At 44.1% G+C, this 19,585-nt stretch overlaps 1 protein-coding gene across 1 annotated transcript in view; it reads left to right on the forward strand.

The window, feature by feature from the left end:
• ptdss2 (phosphatidylserine synthase 2) overlaps positions 1-19,585 on the forward strand; it is a 37,838-nt gene that overhangs the window by 1,995 nt on the left and 16,258 nt on the right. Inside the window, exon 3 of the mRNA XM_015963909.3 lies at positions 16,744-16,845. Within this exon, the coding sequence (XP_015819395.1) occupies positions 16,744-16,845 (102 nt within the window). The remainder of the gene's footprint in view (positions 1-16,743; positions 16,846-19,585) is intronic.

Consider the following 19,585-nt stretch of genomic DNA (forward strand, 5'->3'; position numbering starts at 1 on the left):
CAGCGCCGCTTCAACAGTATGATACCCTCACGAGGGACAAGCGAAATTTTAAACACGCCAGAAGTCCGTGCGACCTCACGACTGCTGATCGGCAGCTGGTCACGTGGTGTTAATCACCTCTCGTAACCCCCTGTACACTACATGACGCTCAGCGCAAAACTTGCCCCGATGTCGTAGATTCTCGCACGACTGGAAAATCGGCTCAAAAAAGTGAAAAGTCGCACAGTGTATGCCCGGCTTTAGAGAGCGTCGCAATCACTGAGGATAGAACGTGTGTGGAAAATGTTAGCGAGAAGGAACTCATGTTTAAAACAGCATGTCTGTTATTTCAAGATATTTTGGTTACAAGAGACAACGTTCATGGAAACCATGAGGGGGAAACGCGAAAAAAATCTCCAATGTAACCATGAAGATCTATATACAGGGCTCAGGAAAGCTAGCATTAGCAAGCCCAAACCTTCTGACATTAGGACAAGTGGGAGTGCAACAGCCCACCAGATGCCCATCTATCAGACTTTTGTGGGTGGAACTCCTTATGAGAAACCATCAAATCGGTTCGAGGAAATAACGGAGGCATTTGCACTTTGTTTGTCTATGGCTATGATGCCAATGAATTCAATGAGCCTAGAGGCACGAAACTAAACAGCTGGGTCAGGGTGCATAGCGCAGATGGTAAGTGTATTAATGGTTACCGTAGTTAACATATCCATTTAGCTCTGTAAAGCCTAATTTATACTTTTCCGTCAGCTCCACCTGGGAGAGACGCACGGATGTAGACAGTTTACCCTCATACTTCGTCTCCTGGGGAGTGTTGCAAAGCTATTCCCTGCCAGGACAACAGTGGGCGTAGCACTGTTCTGGGGTATCCTGTAATGTATCTGGTCCAAGATAGTGTGTTTATAATGTGTTTTTTTGTAGTCAGGACTTTTTAATATGGACAAATCTTCCCCGCCATTCTCCCCCACCTCTTCACAATGAACATAACATCTATGATAGCTTCCAGTCAGGTTTTCATTGAGCTCATTCTACTGAAACAGCTCTTCTTAGGGTCTCTAATGACCTTCTGACTCACAGTGGTGCTGGGGACTGTTCTGTTCTGGTTCTGCTGGACCTGACTGCAGCCTTTGACACTGTTGACCATCACCTGCTACTGGAGAGGCTGAGAGACTGGGTAGGCCTATCAGGAACTGCTCTTTCTGAGTGTTCCTTCTCTGTGGCCGTCTCCAAGTTTAGGTCGTCCACCACCTCCCTTACCTATGGTGTCCCGCAAGGTTCTGTGCTGGGGCCTCTGCTCTTCCTCCTCTATCTGCTTCCTCTTCAGCACATCCTGAGCTCCTTCAAAGGAATCTCCTACCATCTTTATGCAGATGACATCCAACTGTATATCTCCTTTAAGCCCCATGAGATGTCTAAGCTGCAGCTGTTACACACCTGCTTAGACTCTGTTCTAAAATAAAATGTTTTATTTTATTTTAATTACCTTAAAAGACTCAAAGTCTCTTTTTACACTTTATATTTATTTAATCAGGATCGTTGTCAAGTCGACGCCAGAAACAATGAAACACAACTTGAATATCAGATGAACAACAAGGCTTTATTCAACCGGCATTCATACAAGTTATCAATCATGAACGAAACATTTCTCTTACCGTTGCTTATGGGTGGAGAGCTGAACACCCCAGTTAGAAAACGTAATCCATGATAGGTGAAGAACTGAACACATGTAATCCATGAATCCAACAAGCAGCTCTAACAGCTCTGAGCTCTGCTCTGCTCCTTATACATTCCCTGATGTGCGTGCAAAGCTGCACACCTCCACCAGGATTACCTTGATTACATCCTCATGATCACATTATGTTCGGCTCTACCATGATTATCCTCATGATAAGTGTGATTGACAAACAGTAGTGATCAATAACTTGTATAAAGCAATTATACAACAGATGACAAGTTCATTTTTATTACATTCCACTCTTGAACTTTTCATCTAATTTATGTAACATCATGGATCCATCACCATTTCCCCATCAAAACCAACGTCATTTATAACATACCTTGTAGTTCCACTTTAATTTTCATCGTAGTCTTTGCATTATTACCCAATTTATTTCTCTTCTTAATCGAATAACATACCAACAAATAATAAGATTACACAATGTTAGAATGCTGATTATAATTAATGCTGCAATCATAGGTGGAATTAGCACTTTATTAGCGGTACTCGACATGCCTGTAAATATATCCCACCAATGATGAGCGGAAGCCTGTTCAATCAATGTAACAACATGTTTTATTTCCCCTTGTGCCACAAGAGTAGACACCATGAGCCTGGAAAGGTTGGACCTATGAGAGTCAATCAATTTTGCCACTTCAGTGGAACCATCCAATGCGCATTTGAATTGTTCCAGTGAGAGTGTCCAAGGGGAGTGTAAAACCTCCCATTGTATCTTAGTCAGCCGACTAGATACAGTGTAATTACTCAACCAATAGGTCACGTTATTCCATTCCCACATATGTATACCCTTGAGACAACCTGAAAAGGGAACTGAAGGTACCTGTGGGGAATTGGTCATTGTAGCCACGCATAAGGTGTTAGGACCCACCTGCCAAAACTGTTCCTCTGGGGGTGTGACCGTCCAATCACAGAGTACGACCCTTGAATCAGTGAAACATGGATTGCTATGTCCTTTTACCAATGGGCAGGCTAAACCCTTATCAGTCTCATCACAGTGTTTTACTTCATATGTTCGATTTGTTTTAACATCCCACCACTCTCCACTAACATGGAGATACCAAAACCCTTTAGTGGTTATCACCGGCAGTATCTGATATCTACACACAGTCATTACTGATGTCATATTATACTGATCCCAGTATCCAGTACACATAGATTTATTACAAATCGTCATTTCTGCATGTAGCTGTAGCCATAATGAACTACTGATGTTCCATAATGTTCGCCATGCATGATAGTTATTACTCATTACCTGTATTTGAAACCTATTTCTCTGTGTCTCAGCATGAATAGTCTGCAAGGAACAGACTGTCCAATTACCTATGTGTGACAAATTATGCAATGCATCATAAGTTTCATTCCAAAGCTTTAGATTCCATTTAAATACACTTTTCCACACATCACTTCCTTCTAACTGACTAGATACAGTCGAAGGCATCCATCTTGCAGTCTTGGTGACAGCTTGTGCGGTGTATTCTCCAGTGTTGGACAGCATAGTTCGTGTCACCTCATTGTCTGCTGTGTTAGCCAGACCATACAAAGTTCCAGTTCCTCCTAGCACGGTGTCATACCATGCTCGCCTCCTCCTGTTACAAGGCGGAATAGGAGGGAATTTCACAGTCCATCGCACATATTCGGCTACCCTTATTTGTCCCATCTGTTGACAAGTGTGAACCAGGGGAGCTACAGCTGTCTGCGTAGCTCTAGCTGTGTCGGGCAGCACCCAGAATATGTACAAATAGGCGTATCCTCCTGTGATTACAGTTCCATTCCTGATCCGGAAATCGCGATCAACCTTCATACTCCAATTTGTGCCATTTTGTATGCAAGTACCATTCCCCTGATGGTATGCACAGATGCGCGCTGCAGAATTAAAGGTTACTGTTGATCCTTGAACCAACACCCCCGGGCTGATCACCCTTCCTCGGATTTTAAGACATCCTCTGCACCGGTACATCTTACCGGTAGATGTTAGGTTTCCCAAGTAGCAAGCGTCATTTGCTCTGCATGTGAATGTGCCTTGAGTGCGGTTGGACATACTGCTAACCAATTCCAGATGGCCCATGACCCCTTCTTCCAACACTTGTCCTTCCGTGAGCCCCCAACAGAAATGTGCCCTCAGTGCGATGACAGCGAGGACATGGAGGACGATGACCAAACATCCGACACCACCAGGTCCGCGGAGCCCATCCATCGCCTCGACAAGGGTTCAATCCTTTTGTAGGGGAAGGGGACCCAGTCAACCACCGTCACTCAGACACCCGCCTATGGGATACATACAAAACTGCAGATAGAATGACAAGCATTAATTTTCTCTCCTGTAACATTTGTTTATCGGAATATTAATCCATTTTTCCTCTCCGGGGAACAATACACTTACCACAGCATCTTTTCCCTGTGCAATAATCTCTCCAGCTCTGGGAGGACCATTGAGCTGCTCCACCCACACTTTTGCCCCCGCAGTAAAGTCTGATGATCCAAACCCAGTTTCACCCCTCTGAGTGATAGTGGTAGGTTTAGTAATCTCTTCAACTTTGGACATTACACACCGTTTGATTACTAACTGAGCTATCTTGTCTCCTTTTTCCAGTACCAACGGTTCTTTACCTGTATGCTGACACACCACACCTATTTCCCCTTGATAGTCTGAGTCTATTACCCCAGCTAAAATGGTTAGACCCCTCAAAGCTAAACCACTTCTTGGACACACATGAGCATAAGTTCCTGGTGGACATTGAATTCCCAATCCTGTTTTTACCACTGTCACTTTATTGGTTACTAAAGTGATGCTTTCCAAGATTTTAAGATCTAATCCCACAGAGCCCGCAGTTGCTCTAACAGGGAGTTCTGCCTCAGAAGTTAGTTTCCACATTCGTATAGGAGGGTCAGTAGAAGTTGTTTCCCTTCCTGCCCTGGCAACCATTAGCATCAGTGGAGTAACTCCATCCCCCATGGGTCTGTTATTTAACTGATGTACTGCCCTAGTTAGATTTTCTCTCCATTTGTCCAAAGAATTAGTAACCGATAGTTTCCTTAGTTTCTCTTTCAGTAACCCATTCATTCTCTCAATGAGTCCACTAGCTTTCGGGTGATATGCTACATGATAGATCCATTCTACCGCGTTGTTCTCTGCCCATTCTTTGATCTTATTTCCAGTGAAATGGGTACCATTATCAGTCTGAACCTGCAAAGGTAGTCCATAATAGGTCTCTATTAATGACAGACATTTCAATGTAGCCTCCTGATTGGCGTTATGACACGGATGCACCACCAGTACCCCTGACACCGTATCCACGGCTGTGCATGCATACTTACAGTTTTTACTTTTTGGCAATGGTCCAATGAAATCAATCTGCCAACACTGTCCCGCTTGTTTACCTCGATGTATCTGTCCCTGTATATGTCGAGGGATTCTCTTTTTCTGATGTTGACAAGGTTCACAATCTTCTATGGCAGTTTTAATATCATCAATGATGAGATCTATTCCTCTGTCCCTCGCCCATTTCAATGTTCCCTGCACACCCCAATGTCCAGCAGTAACGTGAGCCCATTTGGCTAATCCAGGACTTGATTGTCTTACAGCCTGAATTTTCACTATCTTATCTACAGTCTGATTATGCAGGGATTCAGGATCATTGTTATTAGTATGAGCATCCACATGTAATACTGACACAGGAATATTTTGGCATTTCTCCCAAATGTCCTTCCATAGGTCAGCTCCCCAAACCTCTTTTGAATGTATCTTCCATTGTGTAGCATGCCAAGTTGGCATCCAAGTTAACATTCCTTGGGCTACTGACCAGGAGTCAGTATAAATACTTACTCCCTGCACCCCAGCCGCCATTATTACCATGTGTACTGCTTTCAACTCCGCCCATTGACTACTCTTTCCTGTCCCTGTGAGTTCCATAACTTGTTGTGTACCAGGGTTAAATGCCCCAGCCTTCCATTTCCTGGTTCCTGCCACATATTGACAGGAACCATCAGTGAACCAGGCTCGCTCCTGCTGCTCTGGGGTGAGTTCGCTCCATCTTACCCCCAGTTTCACAGGAGAATCCTGGATTGGTTTTACCTCAAAAGGCACTTCATCCATTTCTGGAACGTCTGCCACTTGCTCGTGGAGCATTGATACTCCTTTTTCTACAATGTTTCCCTTTATTTTATCAGGATTGCCATGAATTACCGAGGCCTCCGCCCCAGTGTCAACCAATGCCATTACTGTCTGTACTGATTTTTTCCAATAAATCTGTAATTCCACATGTGGTCTGATATCATTTATTGACCATCCTGAGGCACTGGCAACAACCTGAGCTTGACCTTCATCCTATTCATCATCATGTTCCCTTCGGTGCTGTTTTTTCTTTCTACGCTTCACTGCCGCCACCTGATAACACTCATCTGAACTCTCCTCCTCTGAAGATTCCTTGGGAGGGGCGGAAGGTTCAGCAGGCTTCGACGCCACCTCCCTGATCACATTCTGCAACATTCCAACCAATTCTGACACAGACATCCTGTCGTCCTTTTCAGGACAATGTCTGAACTGACAATGGACCTTCAGTCCCATTTGTCTGCATTTCTCCATCAATGCATTAGTGGGCAATCCATCAATCTCCTCAAACGGCACTCCCGCTTGTCGCAGTGCCCTCCACAGATCTGTTCTAGAGGGGCCCATTGCCCCCCCTTTACGACCCCTTGAATGTGGATCAATCCTGGGTTTATTTTCAGTTCTAGCTCCCTCCCTCCTCGTCTCAGACCAATCACCCAGCGTGGTGAGTTCGCCAAGACGATCTTTTATCGCGGCAAAAGTCTGGTCTGCCGCGCCAAACAACAAGCTGGTCACCATGGGTTTATAATGTGGTGGGGCATGTCTGATGAGGTGATCTCTAGTTGCCTTAGAGATGTTACAGTCCACCACTCCAGCTCCCCCGTTTCGAGCCACTTGCTCTCTAATAGTGAGTCTGGTGAGCCGCTGAATGGCATCTCTCACTGTCTGCCATTGCCCTTTAATCTCAGACCAGTCCGCCATGGTAGGATAGATTACATGACATGCCAGAGCATATGCATCCCCCACATTGAAATCTTCATCAGCTGGCAATGCCCGGACTGTAGCCCGGTATTCAGCATTTATCTGTGCATCAGTACTTAATCCTGAAAATCTCATGGCATCACCGGCATCTATGGCTATATCACACGCGCCATCCTCCATAAGGCGATTAAGCCAGGAGTCAGTTGGTTCGCCTGGGCGCTGTTTCAGCTTCCCATTCATGTGATTTAACTCATCTTGTGAATAATCCTCTAGCGTTGTTAGCAGCCTAGGGGCGGGTTGTGGCTGCTGTTGTAACATCCTTCTTATATTACCCGCCTCATCGAGTTCCGGCCGTCCCTGATCATCCACCATATCTACCAGTATTGGTGGAATAATTTGCTGTTCTCGCCGACGCCTAGTAATAGGTCTTTGTTCTGACATCTTTATCCCCTGTAATGATGGATACAAGGGCTGAGGTGGTGGGTCAGGTTTAATCGCCCACTCCTCCTCCTCATCATCCCCCCAAAGATCCCCGTTCCATTTCTCAGGGTCCCAGTCTTCACCAACATTCTTTACAAACGCCCGGATCTGAGCAGGACCTGTTCTACGAGGTCGCTTCTTTTCCTTCCTTTGCGCTCGAGACACAAAAGTCAGCGTTTTATCCAAAACATTCTGAGCATGCTTTAGCTCTTTCCCCATCACACACACTCTCTGCTCAAACTCTGAGCATGATTTTCCAACTTCTTCAGCATGGATTTTCTCCTGCGCCGCTCGCTCTCTACAACTGCTCAATTCTAACTCCTGTTTTTTCCATGCTTCTGCAAAAAGCCACATCATATCTCTCACTCCTGCCAGCGGCGCTTTTTCTTTAACTTCTATCCGCGTCAAAGGGTCCAGCACCACGGCGGGGCTGACCACTCCATTTAACTCTCCCCACGGCCCAGGGCGTCCACCGCGCTGCCTTAACATATCACCAATGGTTCGGAACTCCTCCGTTTCCCAGCCGGGAATCGGCACGGGAATCGGCGTTCCCTCCCCAGAAGCACTCGGCTCCTTTTTGCTTCTCCAAAAACACTTCATTGTTGCTGGAATAGCTTGACTGATCCTGTTCGTGACGCCAAAAATGTTCTAAAATAAAATGTTTTATTTTATTTTAATTACCTTAAAAGACTCAAAGTCTCTTTTTACACTTTATATTTATTTAATCAGGATCGTTGTCAAGTCGACGCCAGAAACAATGAAACACAACTTGAATATCAGATGAACAACAAGGCTTTATTCAACCGGCATTCATACAAGTTATCAATCATGAACGAAACATTTCTCTTACCGTTGCTTATGGGTGGAGAGCTGAACACCCCAGTTAGAAAACGTAATCCATGATAGGTGAAGAACTGAACACATGTAATCCATGAATCCAACAAGCAGCTCTAACAGCTCTGAGCTCTGCTCTGCTCCTTATACATTCCCTGATGTGCGTGCAAAGCTGCACACCTCCACCAGGATTACCTTGATTACATCCTCATGATCACATTATGTTCGGCTCTACCATGATTATCCTCATGATAAGTGTGATTGACAAACAGTAGTGATCAATAACTTGTATAAAGCAATTATACAACAGATGACAAGTTCATTTTTATTACAGACTCTATTAAAACCTGGATGGTGGGAGCTTTCTTCAGCTGAATGAAGATAAGACTGAGATCCTCATCTGTGCCCCAGACAAGCTGGTTCCCAAAGTCAGAGACTCTCTTGGTCAGCTTGCTTCTCACACCAAACCTTCCTTCAGGAATCTTGGCGTGACCTTTGACCCAGCTCTCACCCTGGATTCTCATGTCAGTTCTCTTGTTCGCTCTTCCTTCTTCCATCTCAGGAACGTTGCTAAGCTGAGTCCCATTCTGTCCCGCTCTGAACTTGAGACAGTTATCCGCTCCTTCATCTCCTCACGCTTAGACTAGGGTTGTCACGGTGTGAAAATTTAACCTCACGGTTATTGTGACCAAAATTACCACGTTTTTCGGTATTATCGCGGTATTTTTTTTAAATGTGCTACATTTTCACACAACTAAATAAACCCTGTATGTCAGGAAATATTGTCCTCAGTTTGTGTCTAAATTTTGCCTAAAATGTGTTATTTTGTAATTATGTTGTTTATTTGTTTACATTTTTTCTCTTTAGTCTTTAAAATACCAATATTTGCCCATAACTTCTTATTTTATGTCTGTTTGATGTCATCATTTTAAAAATATTAGATCAGATGGTACTCAGTACTCAAGTAGCCTTCTAATCAGATACTTTTTTACCCTTACTTGAGTAATAAACCCTATATCAGGAAAATATTGTCCTCGGTTTGTGTCCTTCCAGTGAGCTTTGCAGATGTGGGAAAATGTCATCAGGCAGTAATCATTGTTAAATTCATAATTATTCTCGGAGAGAGACCAACTCTTATCTGCCCCTGGGAGCCCCGTAATGCATAGCGTCATTTCAACATGGGGGTGTCCGCGACACGGTTTATATGCAGGTAGCGGCGCTGCGGCTGCTTTATATAGCGACTCGTTGCATTCTCCCTCAACCCAAATCCTCGGATCACACATTTTAGCTAAAACGCTAACGTTAGCTTGCCTTGCGTTGACTGTAGAGTTGTGGGTGATGGTCACGCAGATGTGTCTTGAGATTTGAAGCGTTGCTGCCTTTCACAGACACTTTTTCTGCACGTGCTGCAAACAGGATAGCCGTCTTCTATAAACTGTCCCTCGGCATTCTTCAAATATCCAAAAGATGCCCGTACTTCCCACTTTGTCTTCTTTGACGGATAATAAATGTCCTCCTGAGCACTTCCGTCTCCTCCTTTGGCCATTATTTCAGCTTTAGCTACAAGAAAGTTTTGGTTGTAAACAACAAAGTGCGCATGTGCCGCCGGCAACTTCAGCAGATGATACGGTGGCTGGTAAGGGTCACCGCGCCTACATCGCAGCCACGGTAAACCCACCAAGATAATATAGTTTTTTAAAAACAAGGCGGTTATTATTATTGCCAACTTTTTTTTACCGGGGTTTACCGCTACACCGGTTACCGTGACAACCCTAGCTTAGACTACTGTAACTCTCTTTTCACGTGTCTGAGCAGAACCTCCCTGAACCGTCTACAGGTGGTTCAGAACGCCTGTGCTCGGCTTCTGACCAAGTCCTCCAAACACACCCACATCACCCCGCTTCTCCTCCAGCTTCACTGGCTGCCAGTCAACTTCAGGGTTCATTTCAAGATCCTGGTTCTGGTCTATAGGGCCTTACATGGGCAAGCACCATCTTACATTGGTGATCTTCTTAGTCCCTACACCCCCAGCAGGTCCCTGAGGTCCAGTGATCAAAGCCTACTGTTTGTGCAGCAGAAGGCTAAAGGTCAAAGTTGACAGATCATTTGCTGCTGTGGCCCCCAGACTCTGGAACTCTCTCCCCCTGAGCCTGAGATCAGTGGACTCAGTGGTCTCCTTTAAAAAGCAGCTGAAGACTCACTTGTTCAAGCTGGCTTTTGTATAACCTTCTTCACCACTCTCTCTTTATTCTGCTCTCCCCACCTATTCCACCTTCCTCAGGATCCACTGATTTCCCTCTTTCCTATTCACTCTCTCTCTTTCTTGACATTTTTTGTTAATCACAATTGTCTATTTTTTGCTCATTTTAAATATATTTTTAACCATTTTCTAAGTTATTTTTTATATTTTTACATTTTTTGTTTTTGTGAAAACCCACATTTCTCGTTATGTCCATTCACGAATAAAATGCTTGCTGCGCATCTTTTCACTCCTTCAGTCACGGGTGAATAAAATGTTCATATTTTTAGAGTTTTTTGGCAAGGTACTCTTCAAGCTGCTCCGTGTCTGCCTCTAGATATCCTCGGCTATTTTTGTTTTTGAGAACGCAATGGCAGCACTGTAGACGACAGCGGCGTCATGAACAATCACAAGCTTGCGTTCTCCATCTTGACAGATGAATATTTAGAAAGAGAGCTCGACTCCGTCCGTCCTTGCGAGGGCTCTCCAGCAGGCCCGCAAGGATGGATAATGGCGTTGCGTGCGTCCATCTAAACGCAGAAGGAGATGTATAAGTTAGGCCTAAACATTTTACAGTGGTGTTGTATTGTTTTAAATTGCTCCAAAATATTTTAAATGATTATTTTTTCAAGGATGCACTGATATGAAATTATTGGGCCGATACCAATTTCCGATATCAATATCACTGTTATGGCCGATACCTATATTTGCAGATACCGATATACTGACATTAAAAGCCGCAGATTTTGTATTGAATGAAAATGATTAAAGCAGAGTTTACGTTGTTATGTACACACACACACACACACACACACACACACACACACACACACACACACACACACACACACACACACACACACACACACACACACACACCCTATACTTATACTGTATAGGGAGTCTAAGACTAGGTTCACACTGCAGGCCCTGACGCTCAATTCAGATTTTTTGAGTAAATCTGAATTTTGTGTGTGGCTGTTCACACTATGACTGAAATGCGACATCAAACTCTCTCCAGTGTGAACGCTCCGCGGCACCAAAACAACCCGCATGTGCAGAAGACAAGAAGTCACATTCAGTGGAGCCGAAACCAGGAGCGGTGGAGTTGTGATGTAATCCTGATCCTGTAGATAAACTATCAGTGGAAACTTTCACACCTGTTAATTCTTCCGTTTTGGGCTGGAAACTGTTTTAAAAGCTGTAAACTCTTTTATTCCTTGTTCCCGCCGATTCTCTGAGTTATCATTCACCGATAATGTTCCGGTATTAATTCAGTCACGGAGAATCCCCCTCTTACGGAGACCCCCCTCCCTTCACGGAGACCGTTGAGACGCATCGCTCCAGCAGCACCTTCTGGTGTCGTTCACATTATTTCTTGTATTTTTGATATCAAAACCTAAAACAGGAAGTCCAGACGGTCTCCTGAACCCTTCTGCCAGAGCTTCTCCTCATGAACATCCACACACAACGCTCACCTCCACTGATTCAGTGACGTAGGAGACAGATTTAATGCGACATGACTGTTCAGACTGCAGTCGCTTTCAAAAACATCGGATATGTATCGGAATTAGTACTACATAGTCAAGTGACACGGATCACATTAAAAAAACATTGGATCTGTGCGCTCAGACTGTCATAAAAAATCAGATATGGCTCGCATGGGGGGGGGCTGCAGTGTGACCATAGCCTAAAGCCAGCCTGATTCATGCGTCTGCGTCAGTGCGGAGACACGCAACGCCATTATCCGTCCTTGCGGGCCTGCTGGAGAGCCCCGCATGGTCGTATGGAGTCGAGCTCTCTTTTCTAAACGTCCGTCCGTCGAGACGGAGAACGCAAGCTTGTGATTGGTCAGGGCACCGCTGTCGTCTACACCATCACCATTGCGCTCTCAAAAACATAGAGAGCCAAGAATAACTAGCGGCAGACACGGAGAAGCTTGAAGAATACCCCGCGAATATACTCTAAAAACATGAACGTTTAATTCCACGTGACTGGAGGAGTGAAAAGATGCGCAGCAAGCATTTTAGTTGTGGACGGAAATGACAGGAAACGTGGGTTTAGAGGTGGCGAGCACATGAAGAGGTGGAGGAGAATGAGAGACAAATTTGTCTGTTAAAAAGTCTCTTATATACAAAAAACACTATCTTGGACCGGATACATGACAGGATACCACAGAGCAGCGCTACGCCCTCTGTTGTCCTGGTGGGGAATTGCTTTGCAACACTCTCCAGGAGACTGAGGAGTATGAGGGCAAAATGTCTCCGTCCGTGCATGTGTGTCTCTCCCTGTTGGAGCTGACGGAGAAGCATGAATCGGGATTTATTCCCAAACAGTTTCAGTCTAGGTCACACCCTCCTGCATCTAATCAAAACAACAACTCCCACACAATAGAGTCTAACGACTCATCAAGAGATGGGAAGAGGGGTATTCATAGATAGTTTCTGCTCATTGAGCAACAATAGGCACCAACAGTTTATAAACTTGACCCTCCATCAATCAATCAATCAATCAAAGCTTTATTAATATAGCACCTTCCGCAACCCTGTCGGGTAGCCCAAGGCGCTGAACATAGTACATGACAAAGTTAAATATGGTGAATAAATCGAAAATAAAAGCAGTTCAAATTACAAATTACAAAAAAAGGTAAAGCATTCTAGTAGAAGACAAAGGGTAAAACAAGGGATAGAGCGAACCAATGAAAACTGTGAGATAAAATCAACATAAAAGAGGGCCAAATTCAAACACGTTCAGGAAACGCCAAGCGGAGGAGGTGGGTTTTTAGGCGACTCTTAAAGACTGGCAGAGATGGGGACAGCCTAACTGAGGGTGGCAACTGGTTCCATAGTGACGGTGGTAGGACAGATAAAGCCTGGTCCCCGCGAGTACGACACCTAGAACGAGGGACAGCGAGCAGGCCTTGGTCAGAGGAGCGCAGAGCGCGTGATGGGGAATGTCTGTTCAGGAGTGTGGCCAGATAGGGGGGAGCATTACTCTGGAAGAAATTGTAGACAAAGATGAGGAGTTTGAAGTGTGAATGATAACAAACCAGAAGCCAGTGCAGGGAGGCCAGAACCGGACTGATGTGGTCCCGTTTCCTGGTCCCAGTCAGGAACCTGGCTGCGCTGTTCTGCACAACCTGTAGGCGACGCAGTGATGACTGACACAACCCTGCATAGAGAGAGTTGCAGTAATCAAGCCTAGAAATTACAAAGGCATGCAGTACCCGCTCCAGGTGGGCTCTTGACACCATATGCTTGATTTTTGCAAGGCGTCTCAGGTGAAAGAAACTGGACCGGATCACAGAGTTGATGTGAGCATCAAATTTAAGTCCAGCGTCAATTTTCACTCCCAAACTGGTAACAACTGGTTTTGAGTAGGGAGAAAGAGGGCCAAGATCAACATGACGACCCACATTCCTGCTGTTGGGGTGAAAAACAATTCCCTCATTCAGATGCAGATAGTTGGCCGTTAGCCAAGAATTCACCTCGTTAATGCAGGACACAAAGGACTGGATAGAGTGTCCTTTCTCCTGACACAATGGAGAGTAAATCTGGCAATCGTCAGCATAGAGATGTAATGAAGGGCCACTTGACCCCAGAGGTAGCAGATAAATAGTAAACAAAAGAGGACCAAGGATCGATCCCTGCGGGACCCCCCAGCGGAGCCCCTCCCAAGAAGAAAAAACATCACCCAGTTTAACACAGAATGTCCTGTTTTGGAGATACGATCTAAACCAGTCCAGAGCAGACCCTTTGATCCCAACCCATCGTTCCAAGCGATCGAGTAGAATCACGTGTTCAACTGTGTCGAAGGCTGCTGTCGGGTCTAACAACAGAAGCACCACAGATGTACCCTGACCTAGTGATAGATAGATGTCATTAAGGACCCTCAGTAGAGCAGACTCTGTGCTATGGCCTGACCTGAACCCTGATAGGAAAACCTCAAACAGTCAGCTAAATGTGAGACCAGCTGCTGATAAACAACTTTCTCAAGCAGTTTAGATGTAAAAGGCAGGGTAGAGATAGGCCTGTACTTTTCTTTCACAGAGACATCAGCACCAGGTTTCTTCAGGGTCGGCCGAACAATTGCTGCTTCAAAGCAGCTGGGACCACACCTGTGCTGAGGCTCCCATTGATAATCTGACCAAGTGAAGGGCCAAGACACGGAAAGGCAGCCTTCCAGTCCAGTCAGACTTGACAAAGCTCCCTGAATGAGAAGTGGTGTCTTCAAGAAGCCGAAGAAGTCCAGTTGCCCTCATTCGAACCCCTTTGGACAATCCCACGACTTTCTATTCTTTTTAAGTTTTATGCGTTCATGCAGAGATCACAAGGCCCTACTTGGATCAAACGGCTGTAGAACATTGGAGCTGCTGTCCTGTTATGGCTGTCAGTATAAACACAAATAGTATTATGCAAGTGAAGTTTTAAGGATTCTACTGGTAGTTGTGAAAACCCACAGCTGCTCTTGGCAGATGTCTGACAGCAGTAGGAATCTCTAAATATGATTTCCTCAGCTTCACATATTTGTATGGAGGCAAACGTGGAGCAGGTAGCCTGTCTTGCCCATTTGAATTGAGAAATTTCTTCAGTCAGAGGAAGCAGAACCAGTTTGGACCTCTTAGTTTCTTTTCCCTTTTCCAACCACACAAATGTGAAGTTGTGGTCAGTTGCACAAGCTCAGAACTAAGTTACACAAAAGTAGTTCATTGATTTATTTTGATTTATCCAAGTCAATAGGTGCTCAGACTCTGTTTTAGGCTTTTTCTGCAGATCTTCATCTCCTATCCTAACCTCCTAGATAAAAGCAAAGTCATTCGATTTGTCTGAACCTTTTGTTCTAATCCAAGTGAACAGGACGCTCAGTGTTGTTGTGTGTTGTTAGGCAAGGGAGAAACCAGGCTCCCTCCCCTCATCCTCCTGCTAAACAGGTTGGATAAGGAAGTGGATCGAGGAGAAAGTGCTAACAACAGCCTGGCATGTTGTCATGACTCCGACTTTGCTGAGATTTTTTAGTTTGATGGACTATGCATGTTGTTATGCTGCAACGTGAAGGAGCCTCAGATTATAACCCCACTCTTAACAATCCCAAAAGGCCGTTGGTTATGGGTAAGGAGGAGTTTCCTGTAAACAATAATAGTGTTTAACTGTAAATAGTTGCTTCCTCCAGCATGAATTCATTCCTCCTTTCAGTTTCCAAGTCAAAACAGCAAAACGCACACATTGACTTCTAAAAGCTCAACCCGATGGTTTTTGAATATTAGTAAGTAAGTAAGTAAAAGTGTATTTATATAGCGCCTTTCACAGATATAAATCACAAAGCGCTGTTCAACATGAGTAAGATCAGGGCAAATACCTCTAACCAATAAAAACATCAGAAAAACAATAGCAGTGATAAAATAGAAAATAAAATCATGAGTATAAACACAGTGAAGGTGTGAACCCGAACAAAGCCATCTTTTTGAAACATTTAGGGAGGGAAGGCCTGGATGAAAAGGTGAGTTTTTAGATGATTCTTAAAGACCTCTACAGTGTTAGAGAGATGGAGATTTGAAGGCAGACTGTTCCAAAGTCTGGGTGCAATAGTCTGAAAAGCCCTGTCCCCTTTGGTTTTCAGTCTGGTTCGAGGAACAGCCAGGAGGTTTTCAGATGTGGATCGGAGGTTCCGAGAGGTGGTGTGTGGGGATAAAAGCTCAGATAGGTAGCTTGGAGCCTGGTTGTTAAGAGCTCTATAGGTCAGGACTAAAACTTTAAACTGTATTCTATATTCTACCGGGAGCCAGTGGAGGGACTGTAAAACTGGAGTGATGTGAGCTCGTCTGCTGGATTTGGTTAGGAGTCTGGCTGCTGCATTTTGGATGGCTTGAAGGCGTGAGAGGGAGGTTTTGCTGAGACCAGTAAAAAGAGCGTTACAGTAGTCTAAGCTACTAATATTAGGAGTTGCTGTCAGGCTTTAGGTACCAAATGTAACCCGTCTACCTATGTTGCGTTCATGGCCATGACACCACGTCCAGGACTGATGCTACATTTGTAGCCTCATCAAAGATATTAGCGATCTGTCCTTGAGTGAATGGCTGCTAGAACCAGTCCAAGTGTAAACGGAACGTTTCTAAAACTGTGAACGGTTTCCTCACAAGCCGTTGTGCTGCGTTGCAGGAATCCGTTTAGAACACGTCTCCTTAAGAGTCTGAACAAATTCAGACACACAAGTTTTAATAACTAAATGGCTACAAGAAAATGCGCTAAAGTATATCACACACACACACTGGTCCCATGGAGTCAGCACTCGTGTGCTCATTTCATCTCCAGCTCCCTTTGAACCATCAGGCAGATCAGCTGGTGAAACCGTGGTAACGCAGCAGCTTCTCTCTGGTGTAGATACCTTGAGTTTTACGAACATCATCATTCTCTCTGTTTCCTTCACCTGTAGGCGAGCCCACACTCTGACGGTGCTGTTTATTCTGACGTGTGCGCTGGTCTACGTTACGCTGTTGGAAGAGACTCCTCAGGACACGGCCTACAACACCAAAAGGTCAGTAGGATGTGTTCGTCTCTCCCTCTCTGTCCACCAGGTCAACGCCCTGCAGGGCCCTAAAGGAAGAACGAAAACTCATTCCACCTTAAACGTAGCAGCCCAGCAGAGAAACACTGAGCTCGTCTGTTCTGAACAGTCAGGGCATGGCAGATGTTTGTCCACGGGGTCCAAATGTCCTGTTTTTAAATAATGAGCTGATCTTATTCAGAAATAAAAAATAAAGAGTCCAAAACCAGCAGCCAGTGCAACAATGGTGATAGAATAAAAGCACAGTCATAAATAATAAAAACACTTCAAATCGACTCGTTTTTGTCTCAGGTCGGTCAGGATTACATATTTTAGTTTGCATGCAGCATTTTTCCTGCTGCCGCACCGCTCGGCTCATCAAAGCGAGAAATTGGAGCTCTCTGATTGGCTGATGCTGCATCAAGCTACTGTGTTTCTTTATATAGGCTTAAATTTTTACATTTTTATAGCAACTGTTGTTCTTCTGTCTGAAAATCATCCCTTCCTCCTAGTGATGCACCGATATGGAATTTTTGGGCCGATACCAATATTAGTATCACTGTTATGGCCAATAACCGATATTTGCTGATATACTGGCATTAATGCTTCTAAAATCAGCAAATTTTATAAAATGAAAATGATTAAAGCTGATTTTACGTTATTACACACAGGTACGCTTCTGAGATGATTACAATCACTGTCACGTGAATAAACAAATACGCATCATTTCGTATCGTTTCCCGCATATTGTGATATATATTGTATGTATTGTATCACCACATTTATCGCTAACACACCGCTGATATATTTTGTATAATGGTTACTATTGTTGAGGCTTCACCGTGTGGTGGTAAATGCTTTTGGACATTACACACAAACAGTTGCAGGCACCAAACCTTCTTGGTTTATTTCATCTTCAGTGTTGGCGTAACGTGTAGCAGCCGCAGCAGCACGTGGAGCCCGGCTGGGTCTCGGACTGGAATGTAATTACATAAAAGGTGAAACGTCGACCTCAAAAAGATCAGCTAATCCAATGAAGCTTTTTTCCTCTTCTGTTTAAGAGAAAACATTCTTGCTAGTAGTTAGCACGAAGACCCGTCATGGGTACTGGGAGAAATGCCAAGAGACTTGCAAGTCATTTAGTTTGTCTGGTTGGTGCCAAAACCAGAAAGAGACTCGGTGACGTTGATGTTTGTCAACAGCTCTCACCGCCGTGTGAAGAGGATGAAGGCCAACCAGGAGCTCTGCAGAAACCAAAAACATCTCCTCTGAGTAGATCATTTGCTGCAGAACTCTGTCCTCGTGCTTGACTGTGCCATGCTGCAGAATACATCGGTAGCTAATTACATCACATGATAGTAGCGTTTCTGCTGATTCGCATTAAGGACGGGCAAACAGAGTCTAATTTAGCCGTGCCACTGTTGGTTCTGATTGGGTTCTAGCTGCAGCGCTACATGCGACTGCCCCACAGCTTCTCTTATTGAGCTGCTGAGATTATTTTTTATTTTAAGGTTTCAAAGTCTGTGTAATGGTGGCTGTGTGTTTAGGAGACTTATTGACTGGGATTGTCGGTAACGTGTGTGTTTGTGAGAGTGTGTGTGCTGCTGTCTGAGAAGTAGAACGAAGGCTCTTAACAGGATTTGCTGCTGTCAGTGCAGTCCGACTCAGGATGCATACCCTGGATCTCTAGTGCACACTCTCTGCACTGTTCATGCAGCTCAGATAGCCTCGTTGAGTTTTACTCACCATTACGTTCTAGTTCTCGGGCTGTTTTATAAAATGATCAATAGTTCCTGCACTCACCAACACGTCTTCAATGTAGTAAATGCCTGGTCTTGTTTTTTACAAGTTCAGATCAGAATTTATTCCTGGTATTAAACAGCTATCAGCTCAGATTAACCTGCATTTCTAATAAACACAAAGCAAATTATAATAAGCTGTTAATCACAACCAGCTGCTGAAACAGACCTTTAGATCAGAGAAGGAATCAAAGCATTCCCGCTAGGGATGTGAATCTTAGAGCAACTCACGATTTGATTCGATTCGATTCTTGGGGTGCTGATTCGATTCAGAATCGATTCTCAATTTAAATCGATTCACAATCGGTATTAACAAAGAGTGTCAGCTCCAGGATGAACTACTTTGTTGCACAAGTTAGTTAAAGCTACGGGACATTTTTATTAGACTTTAAACCGGTCATGCTCCAAAAATGCAAATTTACAAGGTAAACTAAAGTGATTCTAAAACTGTAAACCGAAACAATCTTTTGACCAAAAGGCAACATTTATTTTTGCTTACCTTGTAAAATATAACCAATCTGTAGTTACCTAACAGTAGCTTTGATAGTAATACGGTCAAATACGTTTCACGTATGTGTAGAAACAAGTTACATGAGTAATCCTGAGTACTCGTTTATCAACTTAGAAAATAAATATGAGAATATCTCAAATTTCTGAGTATGGAAAAAATTACATTCAAGTGCCCTCTTATCAGCAGATTCAAACATAAATCATCCCAGTTTATGGGACCACAAAAGTAAACGGAGTACTGACTCTCCTAACAAAGATTTAAAAAGTGCATCTCAAACCTGCAACATGCCAAATATATTCGGTTCTGAATCTTTATGAAGAATCCCGATTCAGACTTGAAACAGTTTTTTTCAGCACCTCTAATTCCCACTGTCTGAACCCAGATGTTGTGTTTTTGAAGGTTTTTAATAGATTTATACAAA

Source organism: Nothobranchius furzeri, chromosome 4, assembly GCF_043380555.1.
Source record: "Nothobranchius furzeri strain GRZ-AD chromosome 4, NfurGRZ-RIMD1, whole genome shotgun sequence".
Taxonomy (NCBI): domain Eukaryota; kingdom Metazoa; phylum Chordata; class Actinopteri; order Cyprinodontiformes; family Nothobranchiidae; genus Nothobranchius; species Nothobranchius furzeri.